At 47.8% G+C, this 27,651-nt stretch overlaps 1 protein-coding gene across 1 annotated transcript in view; it reads left to right on the top strand.

The window, feature by feature from the left end:
• Positions 1-27,651, top strand: part of NOXA1 (NADPH oxidase activator 1) — a 35,863-nt gene that overhangs the window by 5,600 nt on the left and 2,612 nt on the right. Inside the window, exons 3-13 of the mRNA XM_066580063.1 lie at positions 185-293; positions 432-569; positions 10,793-10,900; positions 14,190-14,249; positions 14,385-14,422; positions 14,506-14,644; positions 14,757-14,816; positions 18,463-18,532; positions 21,511-21,575; positions 21,653-21,916; positions 23,262-23,455. Of these exons, the coding sequence (XP_066436160.1) occupies positions 185-293; positions 432-569; positions 10,793-10,900; positions 14,190-14,249; positions 14,385-14,422; positions 14,506-14,644; positions 14,757-14,816; positions 18,463-18,532; positions 21,511-21,575; positions 21,653-21,916; positions 23,262-23,455 (1,245 nt within the window). The remainder of the gene's footprint in view (positions 1-184; positions 294-431; positions 570-10,792; positions 10,901-14,189; positions 14,250-14,384; positions 14,423-14,505; positions 14,645-14,756; positions 14,817-18,462; positions 18,533-21,510; positions 21,576-21,652; positions 21,917-23,261; positions 23,456-27,651) is intronic.

Here is a 27,651-nt window from a genome sequence, read left to right on the forward strand (position 1 = left end):
TGATGGCCACTCGAGGAGCCGGGAAGGCAGCAGCAATGGGGTTGCTTGTGCAAATGTTAGTGCGGTTCAGTGGGTTGGGGACTCGTATTGTATTTGGACTCTCCCTCCTTTGTATACACCACTGATTTCATCTATATGCTCACTACTTCATTGTGTAACGCATCTCATAAATTCTTTTCACCAGGTATGAGAAGGCCTTGAATGACTGCCAGTTGGCGTTGGCCCAGTTCAGACACAACAGTATGATAGATTACAAACAGCTGGGTCTACTTTACCTGCTGCACACCTGGGAGGTATGTGTGCATCTCAAGACATTATATTCATCCCGCTGCACCCAAACTGACCTCCATGGGTCAATACTTGGGCAATTGTAATAACCCCACTGATTTGTGACATAACCATTGCATGTAACCCTGTTGTGTCTGGCGCAGGTGCGGTATAACACCGCGGTTATACTCTGCTACCAGGGAAAATGGGAGATTGCACAACAGAAAATCAATGAGGCTGTCAAATGGATGCCAGCGGAGTTCAGAAGTGCCAAGCTTGAAGATGCCCATGCTCAGATTCAGGTAAGGGAGGTTATGCTGTTTGACATAACTCACTGCACAGGATTAGAAAAGCATGGTTGTCTTCTTCCAGAAACAGCGCCACCATTGTTCCTGGGTTATGTCTGTTATTGCAGCCCAGCTTTATTTAAGTGAATGGAACTAAATCGCAATACCGCACACAACCTGTGGACAGGAAAGGAGCTGTTCTAGGAGACTCAGGTCAGCCATGTTAGTGCAATACCTGCGCTCCAGGCATATTCTGGTGTTTCACAATATAAAAAGAATGAGATGAACTACTTCACACAACTAAGTCAGGGTGCATTCACACGACCGTATATCGGCCGCGTATTCACGCTGGCCGATATACGGCATCTCTCTCTGCAGGGGGAGGAGGCTGGAAGAGCCAGGAGCAGTGCTCTGAGCTCCCGCCCCCTCTCTGCCTCCTCTCCTCCCCTCTGCACTCTTTGCAATGAAGAGGCGGGACAAGGGCGGGGTTAAGTAACAGAAATTAGCTCCGCCCCACCCCGCCTCCTCATTGCAAAGAGTGCAGAGGGGCGGAGAGGAGGCAGAGAGGGGGCGGGAGCTCAGAGCACTGCTCCTGGCTCTTCCAGCCTCCTCCCCCTGCAGAGAGAGACGCCGTATATCGGCCAGCGTGAATACGCGGCCGATATACGGTCGTCTGAATGCACCCTAACACTCAGCTCGATGTAATTGAGTTAGTTCTCCCCTTTATTAGTGCTGCGTATATAGTATTAAACAAACAAGTATATTCCTACCATGGGCAGGAGCCTCTTTATCATAGATTTAAGAACATGTTCTTGGAAAACTACTGCTGATAATGTCAAGGTCGCCAGTCTGGATTTTTTGTCAGAAGTTGCTTAATAACCAAGGTTGTTCTTCCACCACTTCGGCAAAGCTAATATAGTATTGTCTGAAAATGCTCTAGTTATGGAAAATTATAAGGTTATGAGACTTCAGACTGAAGCATATAAGATGGATACATATTTGCTGTCCTAACAGTTTCCCCCATTTTTGTGCATACTCCAATACCCTGGACATAGTCTCTCCCTACTTGTACAATAGATGCTATTTGTTCTGTTGCCATGAAGATGTCCTTTGATGGTAGGGAGGTCCATGCCGTCTTATTTTTTTTTAGTCTCCTGTTATCATCCTGTGTACTTTGGAAGTCTGGGGTAGTAGAAGTGTATCACAATCAAACAGATAATAATATGATGGATGCTCTGCAGAATTATTCAGAATCCACCTGATTACATGCATGTAGGATCCCCCATCCAGTCCCTAAGGAGGCTTTATTCTAACCCTGGGCCTGAGGGTAGGAGACTCCTGTGTTCTGTGTACGGGGACAGATATAGCATGAGGAAACAGGACACCATCATTTAGTTATGTCGGGTTGGATTTCCCGTAACATGATTTGCGATCCTGTGTGTGTTTGTGGCCCCTGAACTAATTATTACACAAACTCACTAGATTAAGTATATACTGAATGCAGCAGCAAAGGAGTACACAACTTACCACAACACTACAAAATATACCGAAGAGTCGACGAAGCCAAAATGCACTGAACCAGGAACTGGAAAGCCAATCACACCATCCTTGGTCCTTGTGTTGGATACATATTTGCTGCCCTAACAGCCATGTACAATCTCGTTAAATTGACCTGTTCAAACTATGGTAAATTTAATAGAGCCCTGCTACCCCAGATGGAAGGCATCCCATGTAGGAGAGGTGTGCAGGGGATTTCCTATCACGATGCTGAATTTTAAAAGTTTAGAAAACAGATCTACATAAGAGCAGCAAAGGATAAAGGGTTGTTGCAGCGGTTCTGGGATCGCCTCCTTTCTAAGTAATCTGGTGCAGACTGGGAGGACTACCCATTTACCTCTTAGCTCCCCTTTATCTATGAAATAAAGGACACAACAACCTGCTGGCGTTTTACGTGGGTAGGCCACAGCTTTATTTAATTTCTCTTTTACTCCACTTTATACCCATCTTCCATGCCGCTTAACCGCTTTATAAAATGTAAAACTTTTAACGTAAAACAACCAGGCGTAAGAAAGCCCCATGATGGGCCTGTACAGCCCTTCCATCCATTGCTGGCATGGAATAAAATTACCGCCTAACCCTAAGCTGTGACAACTTCCTAAACAACTTGACTTCCTCATAATAACTCTATCCCACCTCCCTTTCCTTACAGGGCGGGTGGGAGGGCGACTCCACTCTTCTTTCTCCTTCTGAGCACTGACTCCTCCTCTTCCTCTCTTCTCTTTCCTATCCCTCTAACACCTTCCCTTGGTCGCTTCCTTCCTCTACATCTAGCTAGCCCCGCCTCCCAGTCCCCCACAGCTACGTTATACACTTTGCTGTTTTTCAGACTGGGAGGACTACCCATTTACCTCTTAGCTCCCCTTTATCTATGAAATAAAGGACACAACAACCTGCTGGCGTTTTACGTGGGTAGGCCACAGCTTTATTTAATTTCTCTTTTACTCCACTTTATACCCATCTTCCATGCCGCTTAACCGCTTTATAAAATGTAAAACTTTTAACGTAAAACAACCAGGCGTAAGAAAGCCCCATGATGGGCCTGTACAGCCCTTCCATCCATTGCTGGCATGGAATAAAATTACCGCCTAACCCTAAGCTGTGACAACTTCCTAAACAACTTGACTTCCTCATAATAACTCTATCCCACCTCCCTTTCCTTACAGGGCGGGTGGGAGGGCGACTCCACTCTTCTTTCTCCTTCTGAGCACTGACTCCTCCTCTTCCTCTCTTCTCCTTCCTATCCCTCTAACACCTTCCCTTGGTCGCTTCCTTCCTCTACATCTAGCTAGCCCCGCCTCCCAGTCCCCCACAGCTACGTTATACACTTTGCTGTTTTTCAGACTGGGAGGACTACCCATTTACCTCTTAGCTCCCCTTTATCTATGAAATAAAGGACACAACAACCTGCTGGCGTTTTACGTGGGTAGGCCACAGCTTTATTTAATTTCTCTTTTACTCCACTTTATACCCATCTTCCATGCCGCTTAACCGCTTTATAAAATGTAAAACTTTTAACGTAAAACAACCAGGCGTAAGAAAGCCCCATGATGGGCCTGTACAGCCCTTCCATCCATTGCTGGCATGGAATAAAATTACCGCCACCAAGGATGCAGCATATCCCTATGCTGCACTCCGCCCCCCACATGCCAGCCACAACGCCTCCTCTACCCCGTCCTGCAGTCCTGACAAAAACGTGTCGGTGCCAATATCACTAAGGTGAACACCCTCACCCCTAAACATGCCTATCTCTCTCTTTTCTAACTCCCAATGTCTAACTGACACCCCCCCAATTGACTGAACAAATTTAGACATCTTAAAATTAACATTCCTCCTCGCTCTCTCTATAGCCTCCATATCCCTCGCGTCCCTCCATAACCTTCTGGCCACAATATCTGACCAGACTATAATAACGTCGTTAAAGAATTTTTTAAAACGGTATAAATCCTCCTTCATCAACGTTAGCAACTCTCCCACTTTAACTTTCCCCAGATCATTTCCACCCGCGTGGATTACCAAGATCACTTTATCGGGTGACCGCCTGCTGATTTGCAGCACCTCTTGGAGCAGCCCGGTCCATTTCAAACCTCGTACGCCGTGCCATTGCACGCATACGTCTTTTTGTCCCAAATGGGGACCCACCGGCCTTGCTCTGGCCCTCCTTTCGGCCCAAAATATGTAGGAGTGTCCTACCACCCACACTGTCCAATTTGAACCTGTAAAACAAATCAAGAAAGAAAAAACAGGGGAAGACTGTCCCCAACATCAAACTCATCACCATTTCACAGTACTCTCAAATCCGGCCTTACATAGGACCGGTATGCCTCCGATTTCCACCTACCCACCCTTTTTACCTCCTCACTTCGCAACCCACAGGAAAACGCCGACGTGGCCGCCCCAATTCTAAACGAATGAGACCCGAAGTCGTTTGGCGCCAAACCCAGGTTTTTTAAGCATGACCGCATTATCGCCGTGAACTGGTACCTTGTTACCGGAAATCCCGTTGCGTGCACCAATAGCGGGCCGCCACCACTGTGGCGTGCTATCACGTCTCTAACTAACTTTACTGGGCACCACTCTGTCCCCAGCGCACGAATCCGCAACCATTCTCCCGCACCGTATATGTCCGTTTTCGATTTTCTTATGCAAATCTTAATATCGTCGTCCCCGAGCGAAACATCCGAAAATTGCAGACCTCCCGGATTATTTTTACTCGTCGATACTAATTCGCCCAACCGCAGCGCTGCAAAAAAGGCCAAGGAAAATGTAGCTCTAAAAAGCGCCGTTTCTTCCGCGTTCGCACATACTGATCCCATTATCTTCATCATTGCGCAAAGCAGCTCGAAAGTGATCGGGCGTCTCCCATCCCGAGAAAACTTCTCTTTCTTCCAACCTTTCAGTATTTGCGTAAAAACAAAATCCTTTGTCACGTCCCGACTCCCGTGTAACCGTAACAAAAATGCTATTGCCGAAACGTGTTTTTTCGCCGCATCCGCCGACGCTCCCCGCCCGCGCAGGTTCGCCAATGTGTCTAAAGTAACCGCTCTAGCCTGTTCCGTATCCGGAAAACCACCCCCGGCGACCTCAAACCATTGCTTCCAAATCGCATTGTAGCGCCGCCATGTGGCTTCGGATACCGACTTACGGACCAGATTCAGGAGCTCCTTTCTATTATTTGCCATAAGAAAGCAGGGCAACATACCCCCTCGACGTCCGCCGTCGGGTGAAGCTCCCTGAATTTCGACATCTGAAATCGAGAAAGAGCGTCAGCTTGTTATTTAAATGTCCTGGTACATGGCTCGCTTTGAACTTTATGTTATGCTGCAGGCAATCCAAAATCAAATGGCGTAAAGCCGCCAACACCAATTTGCACGCTGAGGACTGTTTATTTACCGCTCTCACCACCGTCTGGTTATCCGACCAAAAACATATACTTCTATTAGCCAACACCGGGCCCCATAGTTCAATGGCGACCATGATGGGAAAAATTTCCAACAGAGCTATGTTTCTCGTCCATCCTCTCTCGACCCAGGCTTCCGGCCACATGGCGTTGCACCACCTGTTACCCAGAATCACACCAAAACCACAGGCTCCCGCTGCATCTGATACCAGTCCTAGCTCCTCACTGTCGACTTCTTCCCTTTGGCATATTACCTGCCCATTGAAAGTTTCGAGAAAAACCTTCCATATGTGCAGGTCCGCCTTCATTTCCTTTGTCACCCTGACAAAATGATGAGGCTCCTTTGCCCCTTTCGTCGCCAAAGACAATCGCCTCGAAAAGGCGCGTCCCATAGGTATGACCCGACACGCGAAATTTAGCAAGCCCAGCAGCACTTGCATTTGATGCAGTGTAACTTTCCGTGATGTACCAACGGTCTCTACCATCTGCCGCAGCCGCGCAATCTTTTCCTCTGGTAGCCGAAACACCATATCCTTAGTATCGATCTCGATACCTAAGAACTCCAAAGCTGTCACTGGCCCTACTGTCTTTTCCGCGGACAGGGGAACGCCTGCTCTTTCCATCAGCCTCTGAAAAGATGCCAATAGAAAACCGCATACGCCGGACTCGGGGGGCCCTACGAACAAAAAATCGTCCAGATAGTGTAATACCGAAGGGATGCCCGTCTCGAATCGAAGTATCCAATCCAAAAATGAACTGAAAACCTCAAAATAATAGCACGAAATAGAGCATCCCATCGGCAAACACATGTCCACGAAATAGCACCCTTCCAATCTACACCCCAACAGATGAAAACAATCAGGGTGTACCGGAAGCAACCTGAAAGCTGATTCAATGTCCGCCTTTGCTAACATTGCGCCAGCTCCCGCCCGACGGACTAGATACACCGCCCGGTCGAAAGACGCATACGACACTGCCGCTTGCTCTTTCGAAATCCCGTCGTTGACCGAATCACCCGTCGGAAAAGATAAATGATGGATAAGCCGGAACTTGCCCGGTTCTTTCTTCAGGACCAGCCCCAAAGGTGAAACCCGCAAGTTCCCGAATGGGGGCTCCCGAAATGGGCCCGCCATCCGACCCAATTCTACCTCTTTCAGTAACTTCTCCATCACTAACTCTTTGTTTTCTCGAGCCGATTTTAAATTGTCGCAGAGCCTAAGGGAAAAAGTCGGGTTGTGCGGTATCCGGAAACCTTCCGTAAAACCTAACCTAATTAATCTTGCCTCCTGCGTCCTGTGGTACCGGACGAGCCACCGCTCCAGGTACCTGACGTTCACTGGGGTTCGCCCCTGCGCTGGGCACCCCTGGTGTAACTGCTGTCCTCTGTCGCCTAAAACACCGTACTGCGGAGTGTGCTCCTCCGCACACTGAGCACTCGTGCCGAAACTTACACGATGCGTAGAATCGGCAATGACCTTCGTTGAAGGCCCAGCACGATCCGGAGGGTTTTGATGCCGCAGGTGCCTGCTGTCCACTGGCGCCTGCAGCGGTCCCCTGAAAAAACGGTTTTACCGGTTTTTGTGAAAGAATAAGCTGGATCCACACATCCGTTGCCTTCGTGGCCCAGCTTATGTTCCTCATTCCGGAAATACGACGACGAAAATCCTCGTCGTACCTCCACCACGCCGACCCTCCGTGCAGTTTATAAGCACTATGAATGGTGTTCATATACACCATTAGTTCCGGGCCCTTCTGTGGGCTATGTTGACAAGCTACGTGTGCCAACATTAAAAACGCCTGTAGCCAATTACCAAATGTTTTGGCTACTTTCGCTTTTTTGTCGGTCCCACGTTCCGAAAACCGTTCTTTGTCGACCGCAATATGTTCCACCGACAATAGTGACCATATGTCAACATATGTACCATTTTTAATTTTCTCCGTTACTTCTTCCGTCAAGCCCACCCCGAGCGGGGCTACCCCGCAGAAAAGTGTATCTGCGAACCTTAAGCCGTCACCAACCAGCTCTTCGCCCCTACGACTCGCCCCCTGCGAGCTCTCGGGTGCGTGAGCCAAACTTTTACCAACCTCATAACGATTCACCAGCGCTTTTAGCGCTCCCATAAACTCTTCATCACACAACTCTTCGCCCCTACGACTCGCCCCTTGCGAGCTCTCGGGTGCGTGAGCAAAACCTTTCTCCATTCCAGAACGATTTACCAGCGCTTTAAGCGCACCCATAAAATCTTCGTTATACTTATCACCTGATGTTACCGATACATCCCAAACATTTTTGTAGTGTGACTCACCCGCCTTGTTCCTCCCTGGTTCCGCCAAGAGGAAGCTCGGGCCGGGTGGCGTTGATACACGATCCCGCCTCTGGCCTGCGTGTCGTTCCGTGCCCAAATCATGGGTGACACCACGGCTTCTCTGGCTCTGCGCACTGAATGCCCTACCGGCCGAAGGTGCCATATTGTGTCTGCTACTGCGGGGAGCGTACCTATTATCTGCGGAAGAAGCCGGCGAGAGAGATGAAGTACCGCGTGAAGCCCGAGCGTCCCGCTCCCGGCCGCTGCGCCTATCGTAAACAACCGCCGCTCCTGCCCTTCTCTGTGTATCCAATAGAGGGGCCTTCCTTTTCCGACCCTCATTCTCTGGAGACGCTGACGAGCTCGTAGATACCCGCGCTCTTCTGCCTGCCCTAAACCGCTGCGCCCCTTTTTCGCTTCTGCGCCCCCCCACCCCTCCATACTTACCGTGCCCTGCTGCTTGCTCCTCCCTATCGCGCCAACTAGCTCGCTCCCTTGACGAGCTGCCCGGTGAGCGCCCGCCTGTGCGCCGCTCGTGTCGGGCGCCCTGCCCTCCACCTGCTGCCCCTGATGCCACTATTGCTTGTTGCTGCATAAAGCGCCCCCGCCCCTCCCCCCCCCCTCCCCTCTCCAGGCGGAGGGGCTGTTGCCAACGCCCCAAGCCCCCTTCTCATGAAAACTATACTGCCTGCACTATCTCCACTATCCCTACTCTCCCTTCTATTTATCCTCCTGACACCTCTCTTTGAAATCCGACCCCCCCCCCCCTTCCCTCTCGCTACCCCCGCTAAGCTCTCCCTCCCCCCCGCTGCGCTCCTCCGGGCTGAACAGGGACTCGCTCCCGTAGCCCCTTGTGGCCTCCTTCCGAAGTGCAGGCCTCCCGCCGGTACTACTTCCGGCTCGCAGATCCCTCCGCCTGCTGAGGGAGACACGTGTCCCGCTCTCCCTCACCTCCGCCATGCTCTCCTGCACCGCCACGGGATTCCCCTTGCCCGCGCAGGACTTACCCGACCTTGGCACCGCTCCGCCTCTCCCGGTGAGTAGACCTCCGCCTTCCGCTCCGCTCTCGTCCCCACTCCTACGCTCCCCGGGTCTGTAAGCCTCCGCCTGGCGCTGCGACCGCGCCGCTCCACTCCGGCTCGCTCCCGCTGCTCTTGGGCTGTTTCTGCCCCCTTTTTTCGTCGCTGGGCTGGGGCTTAATCTTGCCGGTGGTTGCCTCCGTCTTTGCGGCCTCCCACGAGGTTCCGTGCCGCCGCACTCCGCCGCTGGCTCCTCTTCCGGCCTCGCCTCCGGTAACGCCGCCGCCGCTGTTGCCGCCGACTGGTACTCTTCGGCCATCTTCACGAGCCACAGGGGACCCTGGCTGGCCACCGCTGCCCGAATTTGCTGCGTTAGGTGCTCCATCTTCAGACTTGCTGCAGACCTTTCCTGGTGCGACTCCACTCTTCTTTCTCCTTCTGAGCACTGACTCCTCCTCTTCCTCTCTTCTCTTTCCTATCCCTCTAACACCTTCCCTTGGTCGCTTCCTTCCTCTACATCTAGCTAGCCCCGCCTCCCAGTCCCCCACAGCTACGTTATACACTTTGCTGTTTTTCAGGTTTGTATGTATTTCCCTGTCTTCTGGCTCTGGTGGGAGTGCTATTAGGTGAGACGTGCTTGTCCTCACCTGTGGGTATTTGTCAGGACTATTTGGCCGGTCCTGGTGCTGATCTTCAGTGCTGTTTAGTTTCCAGTTCTCCTCTGACTGTGATATGAGTTATCATTTTCATCTTGTTTCATTTTCATCTTGTTCCCTGTGTTCTTCCCCTATCCCACGTAGGTTTTACTGGTGGCCAAGGTACATGGTCAGGTTCGTTCTTGTCAGGATGGGTTTCCTGCATATAGGCAGTTTCCTTTCCTGGCTAAGGTTCATTAGGGACAGTGTTTCCTTTGTTTGCGGTTCTCTTTATTATTTAGCACTGTTTGGTGTGCAGTAGCATGAGTGTTTCAGATTAAGGATCCAGTTTATCCTGCTAGGATAGACTATAGAGTTATATAATTTGTTATGGTTTGATTCCATACACTCATGTAAAAAGCTGATAATTGCTACCAGGCCTCATAGAGGAAGCTTGTCAGTTCTGTTTGCCCCACCCGCTCAGAGAAAACTTGTCCTCTTACCTTCATCCTTCAGTCATAGAGAGCCTGTGAGCCCTGCCTCCTTGGCCCAATCATCCAAAAAGCCTGTAAGTCCTGCTCTCCCTTCCAGGCCTTATTGAGAAAGTCTGTGGGTTCTTTTTTTTAAAATTCAAATCTTTTTTTATTGAATACATTTTTCTTGTGTCTCAAGACACTTTTGGTCCACAAACAGTACAAACACACAGACGATAACAAATCTCCCCAGTAAACAAGACCCAATAGTCTCTCCTGCAGTGTCTCAGCTCATTATATAAAGTTCCTTGGATTTTTCGCAATCACTGAGGGGCACTTCACAGACCACACAGCTCAACGTCACCTAGAATGTAAGGGTACGCCTGTGGGTTCTGCTTGTCCAACCAACACAAAGTCAATAACTTTTTTTTCTGCATAGGTGTCTGCTGTCACTCATTCTTTGTGGGTGGGGCAAACAGGACTTGCATGCTCTATGTGAATCTTGGCAGCATTTTATCTGCTTTTTCCATAAAAATACTGAATTAAACAAGAAGAAATGATATATCCCTGGGCTCCACGGCTCTCCCTTTATCCTGTGCTGCTCTCAGATACAGACCTGACAGAGCCCCTTTAATTTTCCCTAATACCATATTCATATCCAAGATAAGGAGTACAGTCATATATAAAGATTATGTTCGGAGGTAACAAAAGTACATTTACCACCTTCCCCTAGTTTCCAGGACCTCAGTGAGGTTCCTCTGTAGCCGAGCCACCTACTACTATATTACAGTATAATGATATGAAATCTATTCTGACACGGCCTCTCCATGGATTGTTTCTTCCTACAGAGCCAATGTCTGCTGCAACCAATCTGCATACCAGAGGGGGAGATTTTCAGACCTCGAAAGCATGAAGTGGACCAGTTGAAGTCCATAGATTTCTTGGGTAAACCGAAGGTGAGCAAAGAGCATTACACCTGAAACGACTCAATGTGAATCTATAAACTGTGGCAGCAAACCTCCTGCTTGTCAATAAGGCTCAATTACCCAATAGGTCACTGACTTCTAGATAAAGAGTTGTCCAAGAAGCAACATGTATCAAAATGTAACATAGGACATATCAAATGTAACTTTCTGTATATACACTTTCCTCTTATGTTTATTGATCTGCCCGGACTCCAGAAAAAAAGGAGTTCAAGTGTAACTCCACCTAAAGTAGACGATATCTTGGTCGTCTTCCCGATCTTGGGGTGGATTGAGTGATTTGGGCCTTGAATCATTAACCCTGTAGTATCCAGCCTACTTTGTGCCTTAAAGACCAAACTATTTTCATTGTTGCACTGCATGAGCCATGGCTTGTTGGCAGCTGTATGAGGGCTTGTTTTTTTTTTGTTGGGCCAAGTTGTATATTTTCATGGCCCCACTCCGGGGTCCATATAATGTGTCGTATAACTTTTGTTGCACTTTTGACGGGGAAAGCAGATGGAAAAAAATGTCCAGAATTTCCACAATTGTTTTTGGGGTTTTATATTAACAGCGATTATGATAATGGTAAAAATCCCTTGACAACTTTCTCATCTGAGCAGCACGAGTAGAACGCATTCAGACGACCCTTTTTTTTTTTGCGCGTTATAGGCACGCAAAAAGATGGCGTCTGTTAAATCCAAGGGTTTCCTGTAGAAGTGTTTACATGATATTTGGACGCGCAAAATACTTGCATCATCAAAAGTCAGGACATGCGTGGCTACAATGCTCGCATCTAAGGTCTGCGCTGCGTGAAAAAGATGGGACCGGACACAAATTACGTGCGAATGTCGATCACGCACTTAGCTGCATTCATGCTTTTTTTTTTTTAAACACGCGAGAGGCGGTTTTTTTTTTTGCATGGCTATTTGTGCGCAAAAAGAACGCTTAACTGAAGGAGATCTTACTGCGGCACCAAGTGAATGGAGATTTTCTAATTTTTTACTACTTCTTTTTCTTTAAATAAAGTTTAACGAACTTTTTTACACTATTTATTTTTTAGTCCCGGAAGGCGACTTGAAGGTGTGATGGTTCAATCACCAGGATAGTACACTGCATTACTTATGTAGTACAATCTAATAAGCCCATGACAGCAGCCTATTAGACTCTGCAGGAGGCGGGACCTAATAGGCTGAATTACATGGCAAACATGGAGGTCTTTGTCATGCTTCAGGTTACCATGGAAACCTATTGGTAGCTTGTGATCGCACCACGGGGTACTAATGGGTGAAGGAGCCCTTCTCCCTGTCATTTGCTAACATGCTGCAGTTGTTGTTTGTGGCATGTAAGGGTTAAATTGCCAGGATCTGAGGTTTCTCCATTCCCGGCTGTTAGGGCAGGAGCCCCGCTGTCAGTAGTCCGCCAAGCCACCGCCTTAACAAGATGTGTGTGCGGGTTTACAGCCCATTAGTGAGGTCAGTAAAAAGGCGTATTATGGTCACTAAGAGGCTAAATATCACAATCCATTTACCGACCCCCTGCAGCCAATTGTCTCCTACTCACAACATGGGGAATAACTGTCAGATTGCTGGGGGTCCAACTACTGGAATGCTGGGATCCCCACCGATCCTGGGAATGGGGTCTGGCTTGTCCTGAAGTGAGGGCCGACACTCCATTCATTTCAATGGGGCCACTGGAGATAGCCAAGTTCATTAGAGCCTGTAAGTCATTAGAGTGGTGGTGCACATGTGCAACTACCGCTGACCTCACGGTTAGACGAGCGTGTTTTGTGCGCACCTATAGGAATGCAAACGCGTGAACAGGCAATGTTTAATCTGTTCATTGTATGAAACATTGCCCTTTCACCGGAGCTGCTGAGCTTGGAGAAGTGCAGCTGCTCCAGGAGGAGAGGGAAAAAGCCCCACAGGACTTTGGGATCTCCCCATAGCACGGAGAGAAGCAAAGAGGTAATCCCCCATTGCTCCGCTGTCTATCCCTTGGTATGGGGAAATCCCTCACAGGTTCACTCACTATCCATGCTCTGGGGAGATCCCCAATAGCTCCGCTAAATCTCGCTGCTATGGGGAAATCCCGAGGAATATCCCCATAGCAGAGAGTGGGTGGGGCTTCATATAGTGGGCAGGGCTATATTCACAGAGAATCCCTATAGTAAACCACAGAGAGGTGGGGCTAGAGGGTGATCCGTCTAGCCCCGCTGCCTCTTCCCACGCTCTCGGTGGAAGCCCTGCAACCCCGCCGCCATCTCTCTCTCCCCGGTTGGACTATGATCTGATAGTTATATATTTATCCCGCATGGTGAAGGCCATAAGAAAGAAGGAACAGAATGCCAGAACTGCTATATATTTTGTTATCCTGCTCTCAAAAAAATTGAAATAAAAAGTGATCAGAAAGACATATGTTTCCCAAAATGGTGGTAATAAGAACTACAGCTCACCCTGCAAAAAATGAGCCCTCACAAGGCCCAATCAAAAAAAAAAATAAAAAAGTTACATGTCAGAATTAGAGATGAGCGAACGTGTTCGGCCCCGCCCCTTTTCGCCCGAACACCGAACTTTGCGAGGACTTCCGTGCTCAGGCGAAAAAAGTTCGGGGGTCGCCGTGGCAGCGCGGGGGGGTGCGGCGGGGAGTGGGGGGGAGAGGGAGAGAGAGAGGGCTCCCCCCTGTTCCCCGCTGCTGCCGCCCATGCCGCCGCGCCTCTCCCCGCCCCCCGGCGCCCCCCGAATCTTTACGCGCGAACACTGAAGTCCTCGGAAAAGCCGGTGTTCGGGTGCGTAAGTCCTCGTTAAGAACACGTTCGCTCATCTCTAGTCAGAATAGAAGAAAAAATGTAGTTAATATTTTAAAATAGAAGAACATTTTTGAAAAACTATATAAATTTCGTATTTGCATAATCCCACTGAACGCTGTAAAAACTAACCTGGCACGGTCTAATTTATTAATTTCTCCCACTCAAGTATTTTTAAAAGTTTTTCCATACATTTAATGATACCACAAAAACACAACAAGCCCTCATACGGATATGTCATGGAAAAATTAAAACGTTACGGCTCTAAAGGCGGAAATAAAAACTGGTAATTTCTGGTCCTGAAGGGGTTAAGAAGCTGTGGGCCCATGGTCAAGGTGCCTGTGGTTAGAGTATCTTCTATAGGGACACGCCACTACTATGGGCCCTTGTTGTTGTTGGGGGGGGGAGTCTATCTGTAAGTCTTACATCTCCCTGCATCCTCTTACAAGTCCTGAACATCCATCGTTTCCTCCTCAGATCCTCTCATCTGTGGTTCCCAATGACCAGTACAGCGGCTTCGAGCCCCTCCGTCCTCAGGTCAGTCCCCTGTCTCCATAACATATAGTGCCTGTAACGTTTACATCAGTCTGCTAGTCCAGAGAATCTGGTTTCTGGATTATCGGACGCCTGCTGTATTAGGTAGTCAGTGTCTTGGTGGTCTCTTCTCTGCAGAAGGCGGGATTCTACCAGCCGTGCCAGGAGGCCATGCAGTAAGTTCCTCCTTCTGCTTCTCTATACAAATAATTAGCATTTTGCAAGCAGTAGGGACCTAACGATGTCATGTGACCCACAGAGGCCGGGATGCGGGTTACCACCGCGTCATGGTGCACTACTATCCGGAGAACTCGCGGGACGTGGCGGTGAGGGCCAACAGCATCTTGTTCGTTCTGAACAAACATGGAGACTGGGCAACGGCCATCCACGACGGGCAGGTAAGCGCCTCACGATGGGTAGATGAGCGCACAGCAGTCATTACGGGGCCGTGACAACCTCTCTGAACTTTGTAACGTTTGTTTGTTTTTGTTTTTTTTGTCCAATTTATAGAAAATTCTCATTCCAGCTAATTTTTTGGAACCAGTGGACGCACCTAAGGCAGATATGAAGGTAATTGCATTATATTGTGCTTAACCCCTTAGTGACCGCCCATACACTTTTTTACAGAGGTCACTAATGGGCTTTATTCTGATGTAACTCCTTTTTATGGCATTGCATCAGAATGCCGACACGAGTTCCCCGTGCCAATAGGAATGTCTGTCTGGTGACAACCTGGCACCTGCTCTAACAGTGAGGACCGGGAAACTGCTAATCCTTGCTTTTTAACCCCTTACATGCGGCAGTCAATGGGAAAGCGGCATGGAAAAGGATGACTGGGGAATCCCCTCTGTCACCCATCAGAACCCTGCAATGTGATCCCAAGGTCCTGATGGGTTACCATGGCACCCGGAGGACTCTGAGTGAGCTTCATGTGCAATATAATATAGTGCCATACTGACATATAGCAATCAACGGTAGAGATATTCATGTACCCTAGTGGGACATGAATAAAGTTGAAAAAGTGTAAAAAATATTTAAAAAATGAAAATATCATAACCCCACCTTTCCCTTTTACTATGTAAAAAAAAAATCGGGTGTCTCTGCATTTGTACTGACCAACGGAAAAAAAGTTACATTATTTAACCTGCACAGTGCATGCCATGGCAAAAATAGCTAATTCTGTACATCTCACCTTACAAAAATCAGAATAGAAAGCGATAAAGTTATACGGATCACTAATTGGTACCAATAAACGTGCGATTCGTTCCACAAAAATTCCTCCCAAAAAACTCAAACAGGACTGAAGGAAAAAAATGTGAAAAAGTAGCAAGATATAAAAAAACTATATAAATTCAGTAGATTTACTATCAACATAATCAGACGGTCCTGCAGAAGTAAATCTATTTATATGATGAACGCAGTAAAAAAAAAGATTAAACGTCAGAACTGTAAGTTTTGTTAGTCTCGCTACTAGACAAAACAGAATAAAAAATTATCCAAATGTTATATGTTCCCAAAAATGGGATAAATGAAGACTAAAGTTAATCCTGCAAACACCACAAGTCCTCACAGAGCCCCAGTGATGCAAGAAGAAAAAGGCGACACAAACAAATCTTAAAAAAAAAAAAAGAAGAGAAGCGTATTTGGTGCGTACGAGGGCTGCTGATAAGTCTTTGGCTTTGTGTTCTTTTTTTGTTTCTATGGTAACGAATGTTCCATCACATGAAAGCCTTATGTGTCTAATATATGTGTTTGTAGCTTATGGCAACAGTGATCTCGGCACGCGGGAAAACAAAATGGCGGCGTCTAAGGCGATAGTCACAGCCAATGAGAGCAGAGGAGTGATAAAGTCGGCGCAGGATATTCCTGGTGATATGTGGCAGACATCAGCGGATCAATGCCCTTCATACTCTACAGTTATGGACTGGGGGCCACTTCAGCCCCAATGATGAGGAACGTCCTGGACGACCGAGAGGGGTTGTTGTTCCGGAGATCGTCGATGCTGCGCACAACCTCATACTGGAGAATCGGCCGGCTGCAGGAATAGCCGACATCATGGGGGTTTGTGGGGAACGTGTTTGTGTCATTATCCATGAAGAAGCCATCTGCAAAGTGGGTCCCCAAATGTGTGACAACAGATCAGAAGAGCATCGAGTGACAACTTCCCGGTCCATTTGTCAGCGTTTCCGGACTGATAAGAACTTCCTGGACCGACTGGTCACCATGGATGAGACCTGGATTTATGTGTATGACCCTGAAACCAAGGAGCAGTCAGAGTGGAGGCCCAGTGGTTCTCAGCCACTAAGGTGATGGCGTCTGTGTACAGATATATACAGCCACCACTAGGGGGAGCAGTCAGAGTGGAGGCCCAGTGGTTCTCAGCCACTAAGGTGATGGCGTCTGTGTACAGATATATACAGTCACCACTAGGGGGAGCTCACTACATACAGATATATACAGCCACCACTAGGGGGAGCAGTCAGAGTGGAGGCCCAGTGGTCCTCAGCCACTAAGGTGATGGCGTCTGTGTTCTGAGATAAGGAGGGCATGCTGCTAGTGGACGACCTTCACAATGGTTCCATCATCAATGCAAGGTATAACATTGAACTTTTGGACCAATTGAAGGCAGCTCTGAAGGCCAAAAGGTGCAGCAAGCTGTCCAAAGGAATCTTGTTCCTGCAAGACAACGCCTTTGCTCACACGGCACAAGAGACCGCGGCAAAACTGGTGGAGCTAGGCTTCCCGCTGGTTGACCACCCACCTTATTCACCAGATCTAGCTCCCTCCGACTATCATCTGTTTCCAGAAGAAACACCTCAAGGGGACCAAATGTCACCCCATTTCTGATGCCACGGCTGCTACGGATGACTGGTGTGAGGCGCGACTGAAATCCTTCTTTTTGCACGGCTTCCAGAACTTGGAATCCTGATGTAAGAAGTGTGTTGGCATCAGTGGGGAGGATGTGGGAGAAATGGAAAGCTTCATCTTCCTATCTCGTTTCTTTCTGGGTAAAGCCAAAGACTTATCAGCAGCCCCTCGTATAAATAGCGAAATATAAAAATATTTTTAAAAATTGCATAAACTTGTTATCGCTGGAATCCTGCTGACCCGAAGAATGTTATTTATACCGCATGCTGCACTCTGTAAAAATTAGATTTAAAAAATGGCAGAATTTCCCAATTAACCTCTAAAAAGATTAATAAAAGTTATAGAATACATTTTGGCACTACACAATACAATGTGTCTTGTGAAAAACAAGCTCTCAAATGGCTATATTGGCAGAAAAATGTTACGTCCACTTCTTACATGAACTAGGGAACTCAGACGGAACTCGGAAACAGCGGGCAGAATTCATGGACAGACATAAGACAATGACTGACAAATGGCCAAAACACTCACCTGCATACCTGCACACAGTCAGATGGAATAACTGTAGAACGTACAAGGTATTAGTTTATATTTTGGCCAAGATACTTAAGCCTGCGGGCTCACTTCACAGGTGCTTATTCCCTCTAGGGTCCCTACTCTAATGAGAGAACTAACCTCAGGAAACCTGCCTGCAAGCAGGGCGATCGTCCTGATAGGGACAGCCCCGCGCTGAAACCTATGGACCTAACTAGCCCAGAGATGGTCAATGATCCATGCAGTACTGGGCATAGTACACACCAACACAGCATGGAATATATATAAAATGGAACAAGACTGTTCACACCACGTGTCTGGCAACCAGCACAGACACACAGAACATATCGCAGCTCATGCCAAACTAACAACAAGCATGAATGCTAACACAAGGGGGAAATGAGGAAAACTAGCTCCCTCTAGCCAGAGGGCTGATATAGGCAGCAGACAGAGGGGATTGGCCAGCTGGAGAACACTTTACCCAGCCAGCACAATCATGCCACACCTCCTGGAACTAGTATCACAGGTCCCAAAATACTGAAAAATTAGTTGGTCATTTGGGCGTAAAATGGGCTTTCCACTGAAGGGTTAAATTACTTAAAAGGAATATACAAGAATAGAAAAACATGGCTGATTTCTTCCAAAAAAAAAGCTCCACATCTGTCCACAGGTTGTGTCTGGTATTGCAGCTCAAATCAATTCACATCAATGGAACTGCATTGCAGTACCAGACACAACCTGTGGACAGATGTGGCGCTGTCTCTAGATGAAAGCACTAAAGATAATAGTTATGGATTATTTTTTTTTTTAACAGAAAATTAATAATGGGATTCCTATGCCCCCCACGAAGATGCCGCCCACAAGACCCAACGTGAAGACCGCAGGTGAGCTGTGTACTGAACTTTCATGGGAAAGTTCGCAAATCCGGAACTGAGCTAAATGTTAGGCTTATAGACATTTGTATGGGCATCTGCTATTGACTACTAGGGGATGCTGAAATGAAAGGGCATGTGTCACCCACCTGACGGCACTTAGTGGGCGCATCCGCTGTCCTCTCGATATGCGGAGGATTGGGAGTGGGGGGTTTGTAGTTAGAGCTGATGTGAGGGCTGGTGTCCTGCCTCATAGACGGGTTTGAATGAGTCGGTGCAGTCACACGGGTGAGCACAATATCGGGCTGAGAAACCTGCTATTCTGGGTGCGGGTGGGATGCATTTTTGCTTAAAAGCGCATTACATTGTATTTATGTACTTGCGATTTTCATGCCTGTTATTCCCGCGCGTGAAGAAAAAAACGCAGGTGTTTACAAGAGTTTCAATGGTAAAAACCAAATTGCGTGATGCGCCAGTGCAATGTGATTTTATTTATTTATCTTTTCTTTAAAGATCCCATAGGAAATATTGTCAATCCTTGTGAGGAGTCGCGCAAAAATAGAGCATACGGCGACTGTTCAATCTCACAGCGAGAAAAAAACAACTCATGTGAATAAAGACATAGAAGTCACTGTGTTACTATTACACGAGTCCCATCCATATCGCGATCAGACGGATCGTGCACGTTACAATCGCCCACGTGAATGCTCCGAGACCGGATTTACACTAGTTTCCAGCACATTTGCGCAGGGAGGATTGTGAAGTCATGAAACTAATTGGCCGCTTCAATGGCTGAGGACATTGCTGCATATTTGATTTGTGCATGTAAAAAAAACTGTAAAAAACAGTTGTTGGCGCAAATATACAATCCGCATTCTGCAAGAACACAGCGCAAATACACATCCCAGCTCTGTATGAATGAGGGGACTATTGAGTCGGGCTCGGCAGTCAATAGATTATAAATACACAAAAGTGGATGTCTGGATGGGTCCGTTCCCAAACATAACTGTTCGGTCGGGGTCTTCGGACAGATGGGGAGGGAAGTAAGGAAGTGTTGAAGGGAGGCGGAATCCGTAACACTGCCTAGGGACTCGACTGGAAGCCAGGTGTCCTCTTGTATGAAATCAATAGCTCTGAATTTTTTGTTGTCTAGCCATCTACAGAAATCCCCGCTCTCTGATCCCGGTGGAAAGGAGGGGTTACCTAAGATTGGGAACAGTGTAGAGGGGACCGGTGAGAGATCCTTTCTCTGAAGGACCCCAAGGATTGTCTTCATAGTGGGACTTATTGTGGGGTGATCTTTGACCTCAGGGGCAAGTCACCTTGTAACCAGGGTAGTGCTATTAAGGGCACAAGATGAGGCTCCCCGCTCTATAGAGACCCATTGCTTGGTGCCCCCGTGTGTGTGCCAGTCTACCACCCTCTGTAAATTGGATGCTTGGTGGTATGCCCTTATGTCTGGAAGACCCAAACCACCCTCCATTTTAGGCCCTACCAGTGTGGCCCGAGCTATTCGAGTGGGTTTGTCTGCCAAGATACATTTGATCATTAGGGAATTAAGATGTCTAAAAAAATTGTGATGGTATATAGACTGGAAGGACCTGAAAAAGATATAGCCGTCTTGGGAGAAGGTTCATTTTAAAGAAGGAACATCTACCAAGCCACGAGAATAGCCCCTCCGTCCGGGCGTTCAAGTCTGTTGTAATCTCCCCTAATAAACCTGGATAATTGGCTGAGTAAAGACCCCTTGTATCTGCGGTTTGGTGTATACCGAGGTGTTTTATGTGTTCTTGGACCCAGCGAAATGAGAGCCTCTTTCAGGCGTGCCAGCGGTTGAGGTAGGGAAATGTGCCGTGCAGCAGTATTTGGTCATTTATTGAAGTTGGATAATTGGGCATATCTTTTAAGTTCGGCTATTATGTTGGGCAGTGAAACAGGTGGCATTGAGGGAACAATAAATCATCTGCATACACCGCCACCTTGTGCACGGGGCCGCCCGCCTGTATCTCTAAGATGGGTGGGTTGGAGCGGATATGCCCTAGAGAAGGCTGGAGGGCTCATTGTTTGTGTGACATCCTGTAGTTTCTATTGGTCCCATTTTTGGGTTCATGTGACTGTTTGATGGCTTCTTATTAAATACCGTATTCTCTTGGAGAGGAGCGCAATTCTGACGTTGAGTAATTTATTTCTGATGACTATGTTCACCGTGTGCGATACATGTTAGGCCTCATGTCCACGGGCGGATCGGATTCCGTATGTGGGAGCCCGCAATGCTCTCCAGGTCTTCTGCTTACTCTTCCAAGTCTTCTATTTTCTTCACTGTGGATGTACGTGGAAGCGCTGGTTGGCCGGTCCGCAATTCAAATAATTATGTGCTCTTTTGATAGATTGGAGTTTTTCATACAGGGTGATCCCAATTTTTTTTTATTATGAAAACAGGAAAATGTGTTTTTTGTTTTTTTTTAGTATCCCTTATTTTTTATAATAATAATAAAAATCTTTATTCACTTATTTTTATTTTTTTTAGTTTCCATAGGGAACTTGTGATCATTTGATTGCTTATACCATATACTGCAATCCTGAAGTATTGCACTATATGGTTTTTTCTGCCAGCATTCTATGAAGACAGGCCACAGGCTTGTCCTAATATGCAGAAATACATGGCAGCCATGGGGGTCTTTAAAAGACAGCTTGTACCCGATCCTGCTCCGTAAAAATCCCAATGGCAGAGGGCGTACATGTACGCCAAAAAGTGCTGATGGGCTAAAGAATAATCATTGACAAATTCAGACTGTATGAAGATAATAATGACCATTGGAGGTATTTTGTATAGAAAATCCAAAATCTTGGAAAGTCTTCCTGGCTGACTTGGAAGGCTGGTGTCCTATCCAATGGTGGTGAGAGGCTGGGGATGCGACCTTGTATCAGTCAGAGTACACCAACCAAGGTTTCTTGCATTGTATGATGTGGATAATTACTGTCTATTACAGGTACTCTGCTACCATCTTGGCATGTACCACCACAGCCCACAACTGACCCACCGGTACCCAGTGAGGTAATTATATGTTCGGGAGTAGAAATGATCACAATCATGTATTTTAGGTCGTGATTAAACTCTTCCTTCTTATCCAGAACCCAGAAATAGATGATTCAGAAGCTTTCTGGGAAGACAACCAAGTGCTGGATACAAGTGTCCATAATGAAGATGAGGAAGAGATAGTGAAGTGTGTTCCTCCAGAGGAAAACCCGTTAGAGGAGACGCCTGTCCATCCTGAACCAGCAGAGAGGTCCTCACCCACAGTGATCAAGGAGGCTGCCCCACGGGCACCTAGTCAGAGGGTAGAGATGGTCGTCGCACTGCAGAGTTCTGCACCCGTCGAGCGGGAAGTCAAAGAGGTGAAAAGAAGACTGCTTCTTTATGTTAAGGAACTCTTCTATAGGTCAACACATAATGGGGAGGGATATTTAGGCTGGATTCACGCGGACAAGTGTGATGCCGGTCAGAGAAACTCGCGCCTTCAAAAATGTGATGTTTTTTTTTTAACTGCAAGTGCAATTCAATTTGCAAGAAAGTCTCATCGCCAAGCGGAACATGTGATTTTCACACGTATTTTTATAGGAAAATAAAAAAATCCCATTGCACACGCATGAAACACACATGTTCATACGAGTGTGATGCGACCTTTAACTCGCCCATAGGAAATAACAGGCGACCTTTCTGCAAAATCACAGGAAAGTAGAACATGCTACGATTTTCAGTCTCAAAATATCCCTGCAGGAGAACAATCACACCTGTAAATCGACGCGTCTACAATAACAGGTTATATTTTTTGTGCAAATTTTTTACGTTTTGCAATCCACAATCGCACAGGAAAGTCGGCCATGTAAATAGAGCCTGAGGGTGCATTCACGTGGATGACAGTTGGTGGCCCGTACGGGGAGTGGTCGATAGGATCTGGAGACGACTGGAAACAAGGCACGGACATAGGCAACCTTGGACTTGGCGGGCCCAACAAACCATCATAAGACGGTAAGATAAATTAATTATCTATACCTGTGTGGCTGACTCCAGGCTTGCCTATGTGCCGTGTCAAGGCCGATCGATCCGGAACCGCTCGACAGGTATTTTAAGTCTCGACCACGTAAAGGCATCGGCAATAATTAAATCACCTGTGCAACACTGAGGAAATCCTGAAAACCTGACCTGTTAGTGGTCCCTGAGGACTGGAGTTGGGGAACACTGATTTACACGCACGGTATCGGACCATATGTCTAGTGGTCAGACATTGCGCTTGAAGCTCCCGTGTGAATGCCGCCTTACAGGTGTAGATATTACAAGCTGCGGTATCAGCAGCACTTGTGCGTTTCTCCTGACAGTCTCGTAGTCCCATGTTTTAGGCATTTGCAGATGGGGAAGCGGCTCCACCTTCGGCCATAAGCTGTGTTTGGTATTGAAGCTCAGCTCCTTTTACTTGAATGCTGCTGGACTGCAGTGCCAGTCAGCGCCAACGGCCAAGACAAGTGGAGAATGTATAGTTAGAGGCTGGGCAGATATCTGTCTGGGATGATTTAGTGATCCTGCACTGAGCTGGGGGTTGGAGCCGATGACCCTGGAGGACCCGATGACCCCGGAGGACCCGATGACCCGGTCCCTTCCAACTCTACCATTCTATGATATGATATGAGAGGTTGGCGCCCCTTCAACTACATCTTATTACTAACCTTTTATTCTCTGACACAGGCAATAAGAAATGACGAAGAGGATGTGTGTGACGTGGGGTCTCCACTATCGGAGGGGGATATGCTGAAACTACAGGTGCACACCGAGTTCACAGTAGATCTGTTGGTGAGCAAAAACATCAGTTACCAGGAGTTACAGCGCCTCCTCAGGAACAAACTGAAACAGCAAGGGGAACAAATACGCGTCCAACTCAGGTACATTATTCAATCTACAGTGTTTTGTTTTATGTAGACTTACTGTCAAAATGAATTCCTCCCCTAGAAGGACTATTAGTTTAGAAAACTGACCCCCTGAAGGGAGGCTCTAGTACCCTGTTGTACCGCCTCTAGCTTGGATACAAGATGTGATACAGGTGGGCATGGAGGCTCTAGTACCCTGTTGTACGGCCTCTAGCTTGGATACAAGATGTGATACAGGTGGGCATGGAGGCTCTAGTACCCTGTTGTACCGCCTCTAGCTTGGATACAAGATGTGATACAAGTGTGCATGGAGGCTCTAGTACCCTGTTGTACCACCTCTAGCTTGGATACAAGATGTGATACAGGTGGGCATGGAGGCTCTAGTACCCTGTTGTACGGCCTCTAGCTTGGATACAAGATGTGATACAGGTGGACATGGAGGCTCTAGTACCCTATTGTACCGCCTCTAGCTTGGATACAAGATGTGATACAGGTGGGCATGGAGGCTCTAGTACCCTGTTGTACCGCCTCTAGCTTGGATACAAGATGTGATACGGGAGGCATGGAGGCTCTAGTACCCTGTTGTACCACCTCTGGCTTGGATGCAAGATGTGATACACGCAGGCATGGAGGCTCTAGTACCCTGTTGTACCGCCTCTAGCTTGAATCCAGATGTGATACAGGTGGGCATAGAGGCTATAGTGCCCTGTTGTGCAACTTCTAGCTTGGATACAAGGTGTGATGTGGGCATGAAGGCTCTAGTACCTTGTTGGGTCACCTCTAGCTTGGATACAAGATGTGATATGGCATAGAGGCTCTAGTACCCTGTTGTACTGCCTCTAGCTTGGATACAAGAATTGATACAGGTGTGCATGGCGGCTCTAGTGCCCTGTTGTTCCACCTCCAGCTTGGATACGAGGTGTGATGCAGGCAGGCATGAAGGCTCTAGTACCTTGTTGGGCCACCTCAAGCTTGGATACAAGATATGATACAGGTGGACATGGAGGCTCTAGTACCCTGTTGTACCGCCTCTAGCTTGGATACAAGATGTGATACGGGTGGGCATGGGGGCTTTAGTACCCTGTTGTACCGCCTCTAGCTTGGAAACAAGATGTGATACAGGCAGGAATGGGGGCTCCAGTACCCTGTTGTACTGCCTCTAGCTTGAATCCAGGTGTGATACAGTCGGGCATAGAGGCTCTAGTACCCTGTTGGGCCGCCTCTAGCTTGGATACAAGATATGATACAGGGGGCATGGAGGCTCTAGTACTCTATTGTACCGCCTCTAGCTTGGATACAAGATGTGAAACGGGGGGCATGGAGGCTCTAGTACTCTATTGTACCGCCTCTAGCTTGGATACAAGATGTAATACGGGTGGGCATGGAGGCTCTAGTACCCTGTTGTACCGCCTCTGGCTTGGATACAAGATATGATACAGGGGGCATGTAGGCTCTAGTACCCTGTTGTACCACCCCTAGTTTGGATACAAGATGTGATACAGGGGGAATGGAGGCTCTAGTACTCTGTTGTACCACCCCTAGTTTGGATACAAGATGTGATACAGGCGGGCATGGAGGCTCTAGTACTCTATTTTACCGCCTCTAGCTTGGATACGAGATGTGATACGGGCGGGCATGGGGGCTCTAGTACCCTGTTGTACCACCCCTAGTTTCGATACAAGATGTAATACGGACATAATGGAGGCTCTATGATCCTGTTGGGCCGCCTCGAGCTTGGATACAAGATGTGATGGAGGTCCACAACACACAAGTAGCCTCCGAGAGCCTCTTATAGGCCAAGGGGGGTGGAACCACTCTGAGGGCCTTTGGTGATAAGACCGTTCATCTAATCACCACAACTCTCATCATTTGTATTTCTGCCTGAGATGGAACCGCAGGACGGGGTCTGCAATTAAACGACAACTTCTACGAGGGGCTGCATTATTTTTAACAAAGCGTGTATATTACTGTATACATACACAGCTCACAGCATCCTCAGGAGCACTTACCCACCTCGGGGGCTGAGATGTGTATCCATTTCAAAAATTTATACAGAAGTCCTACAAAAATGACCTTCTACATCAGGACCAGAGGAATAGGAGGAGCTGCCAGAGGCCTACAGAATACCCCCCAGCACCAGGAACGGAGGAACAGGAGGAGCTACCAGAGCCCTATAGAATACCCTCCAGCATCAGGACCGGAGGAACAGAAGGAGCTACCAGAGCCCTACAGAATACCATCCAGCATCAGGAACGGAGGAACAGGAGGAGCTACCAGAGCCCTATAGAATACCCTCCAGCATCAGGACCGGAGGAACAGGAGGAGCTACCAGAGCCCTACAGAATACCCTCCAGCATCAGGAACGGAGGAACAGGAGGAGCTACCAGAGCCCTATAGAATACCCTCCAGCATCAGGACCGGAGGAACAGGAGGAGCTACCAGACCCTACAGAATACCCTCCAGCATCAGGACCGGAGGGACAGGAGGAGCTACCAGAGCCCTATAAAATACCCTCCAGCATCAGGACCGGAGGAACAGGAGGAGCTGCCAGAGCCCTATAAAATACCCTCCAGCATCAGGACCGGAGGAACAGGAGGAGCTACCAGAGCCCTATAGAATACCCTCCAGCATCAGGACCGGAGGGACAGGAGGAGCTACCAGAGCCCTACAGAATACCCTCCAGCATCAGGACCGGAGGGACAGGAGGAGCTACCAGAGCCCTGCAAACTGTCATGATCATTGTGTAATTTAAAGGGGTTCTGACATGAGAAAAATTTTTTTACTTACCTTGCCTGGCCAGGACCGATCGCCAGGCATGTCCTCTCTGTCGGGCATCTTCTTCTGTGGCTTCTAGAAGCAGAGCTGGAGCTGTCAAAATGACTGCTTCCTGCTCTGCTCCGTCTGTCAGCCACTTCTGAGGTGAACGGACAGGCGCCACGTCACAAGCAGCCTGTCCGTCCTGGCTGAACTCCGAGTTCTGCACGTGCGCAGTGGAGAGGCGGCCCGTCCTGACTCCCGTCAGAGGGCACCTGTCTTCTGCACATGCGCGCAATCCTGGAGGCTGGCGGCCCGTCCTGGCTCGTCGGAGGAAGAAGAAAGCCTGCTGGGAGATGACCGCCGCTGCACAACATCAACAGAAGAAAAGGTAAGCATAGGTTTTTATGCTTTAACACGCCAAAAATCGTGGGTTCCCTGTGTCCATTAGGCAGACCAGGGAACAATGGCTGTTAAAGCATGAAAACATTATTCATGTCAGAACGCCTTTAAGTGTTCCCTTCATTTCTTTGAACAGTGTATATGAAAATTACTTTATCCTGTACTGCTCCTGAGTTACATCCAGTATTATACTCCAGAGCTGCACTCACTATTCTGCTGGTGGAGTCACTGTGTACATGCATTACTTATCCTGTACTGACCCTGAGTTACATCCTGTATTATACTGCAGAGCTGCACTCACTATTCTGCTGGTGGAGTCACTGTGTACATACATTACTTATCCTGTATTTATCCTGAGTTACATCCTGTATTATACTCCAGAGCTGCACTCACCGTTCTGCTGGTGGAGTCACTGTGTACATACATTACTTATCCTGTACTGCTCCTGAGTTACATCCTGTATTATACTCCAGAGCTGCACTCACTATTCTGCTGGTGGAGTCACAGTGTACATACATTACTTATCCTGTACTGATCCTGAGTGCCATCCTGTATTATACTGCAGAGCTGCACTCACTATTCTGCTGGTGGAGTCACTGTGTACATACATTACTTATCCTGTACTGCTCCTGAGTTACATCCTGTATTATACTCCAGAGCTGCACTCACTATTCTGCTGGTGGAGTCACAGTGTACATACATTACTTATCCTGTACTGATCCTGAGTTACATCCTGTATTATACCCCAGAGCTGCACTCACTATTCTGCTGGTGGAGTCACTGTGTACATACATTACTTATCCTGTACTGCTCCTGAGTTACATCCTGTATTATATCCCAGAGCTGCACTCACTATTCTGCTGGTGGAGTCACTGTGTACATACATTACTTATCCTATACTGCTCCTGAGTTACATCCTGTATTATACTCCAGAGCTGCACTCACTATTCTGCTGCTGGAGTCACTGTGTACATACATTACTTATCCTGTACTGACCCTGAGTTACATCCTGTATTATACTGCAGAGCTGCACTCACTATTCTGCTGGTGGAGTC

The sequence above is a fragment of the Eleutherodactylus coqui genome, chromosome 10 (genome assembly GCF_035609145.1).
Source record: "Eleutherodactylus coqui strain aEleCoq1 chromosome 10, aEleCoq1.hap1, whole genome shotgun sequence".
NCBI classification, from domain to species: Eukaryota; Metazoa; Chordata; class Amphibia; order Anura; family Eleutherodactylidae; genus Eleutherodactylus; species Eleutherodactylus coqui.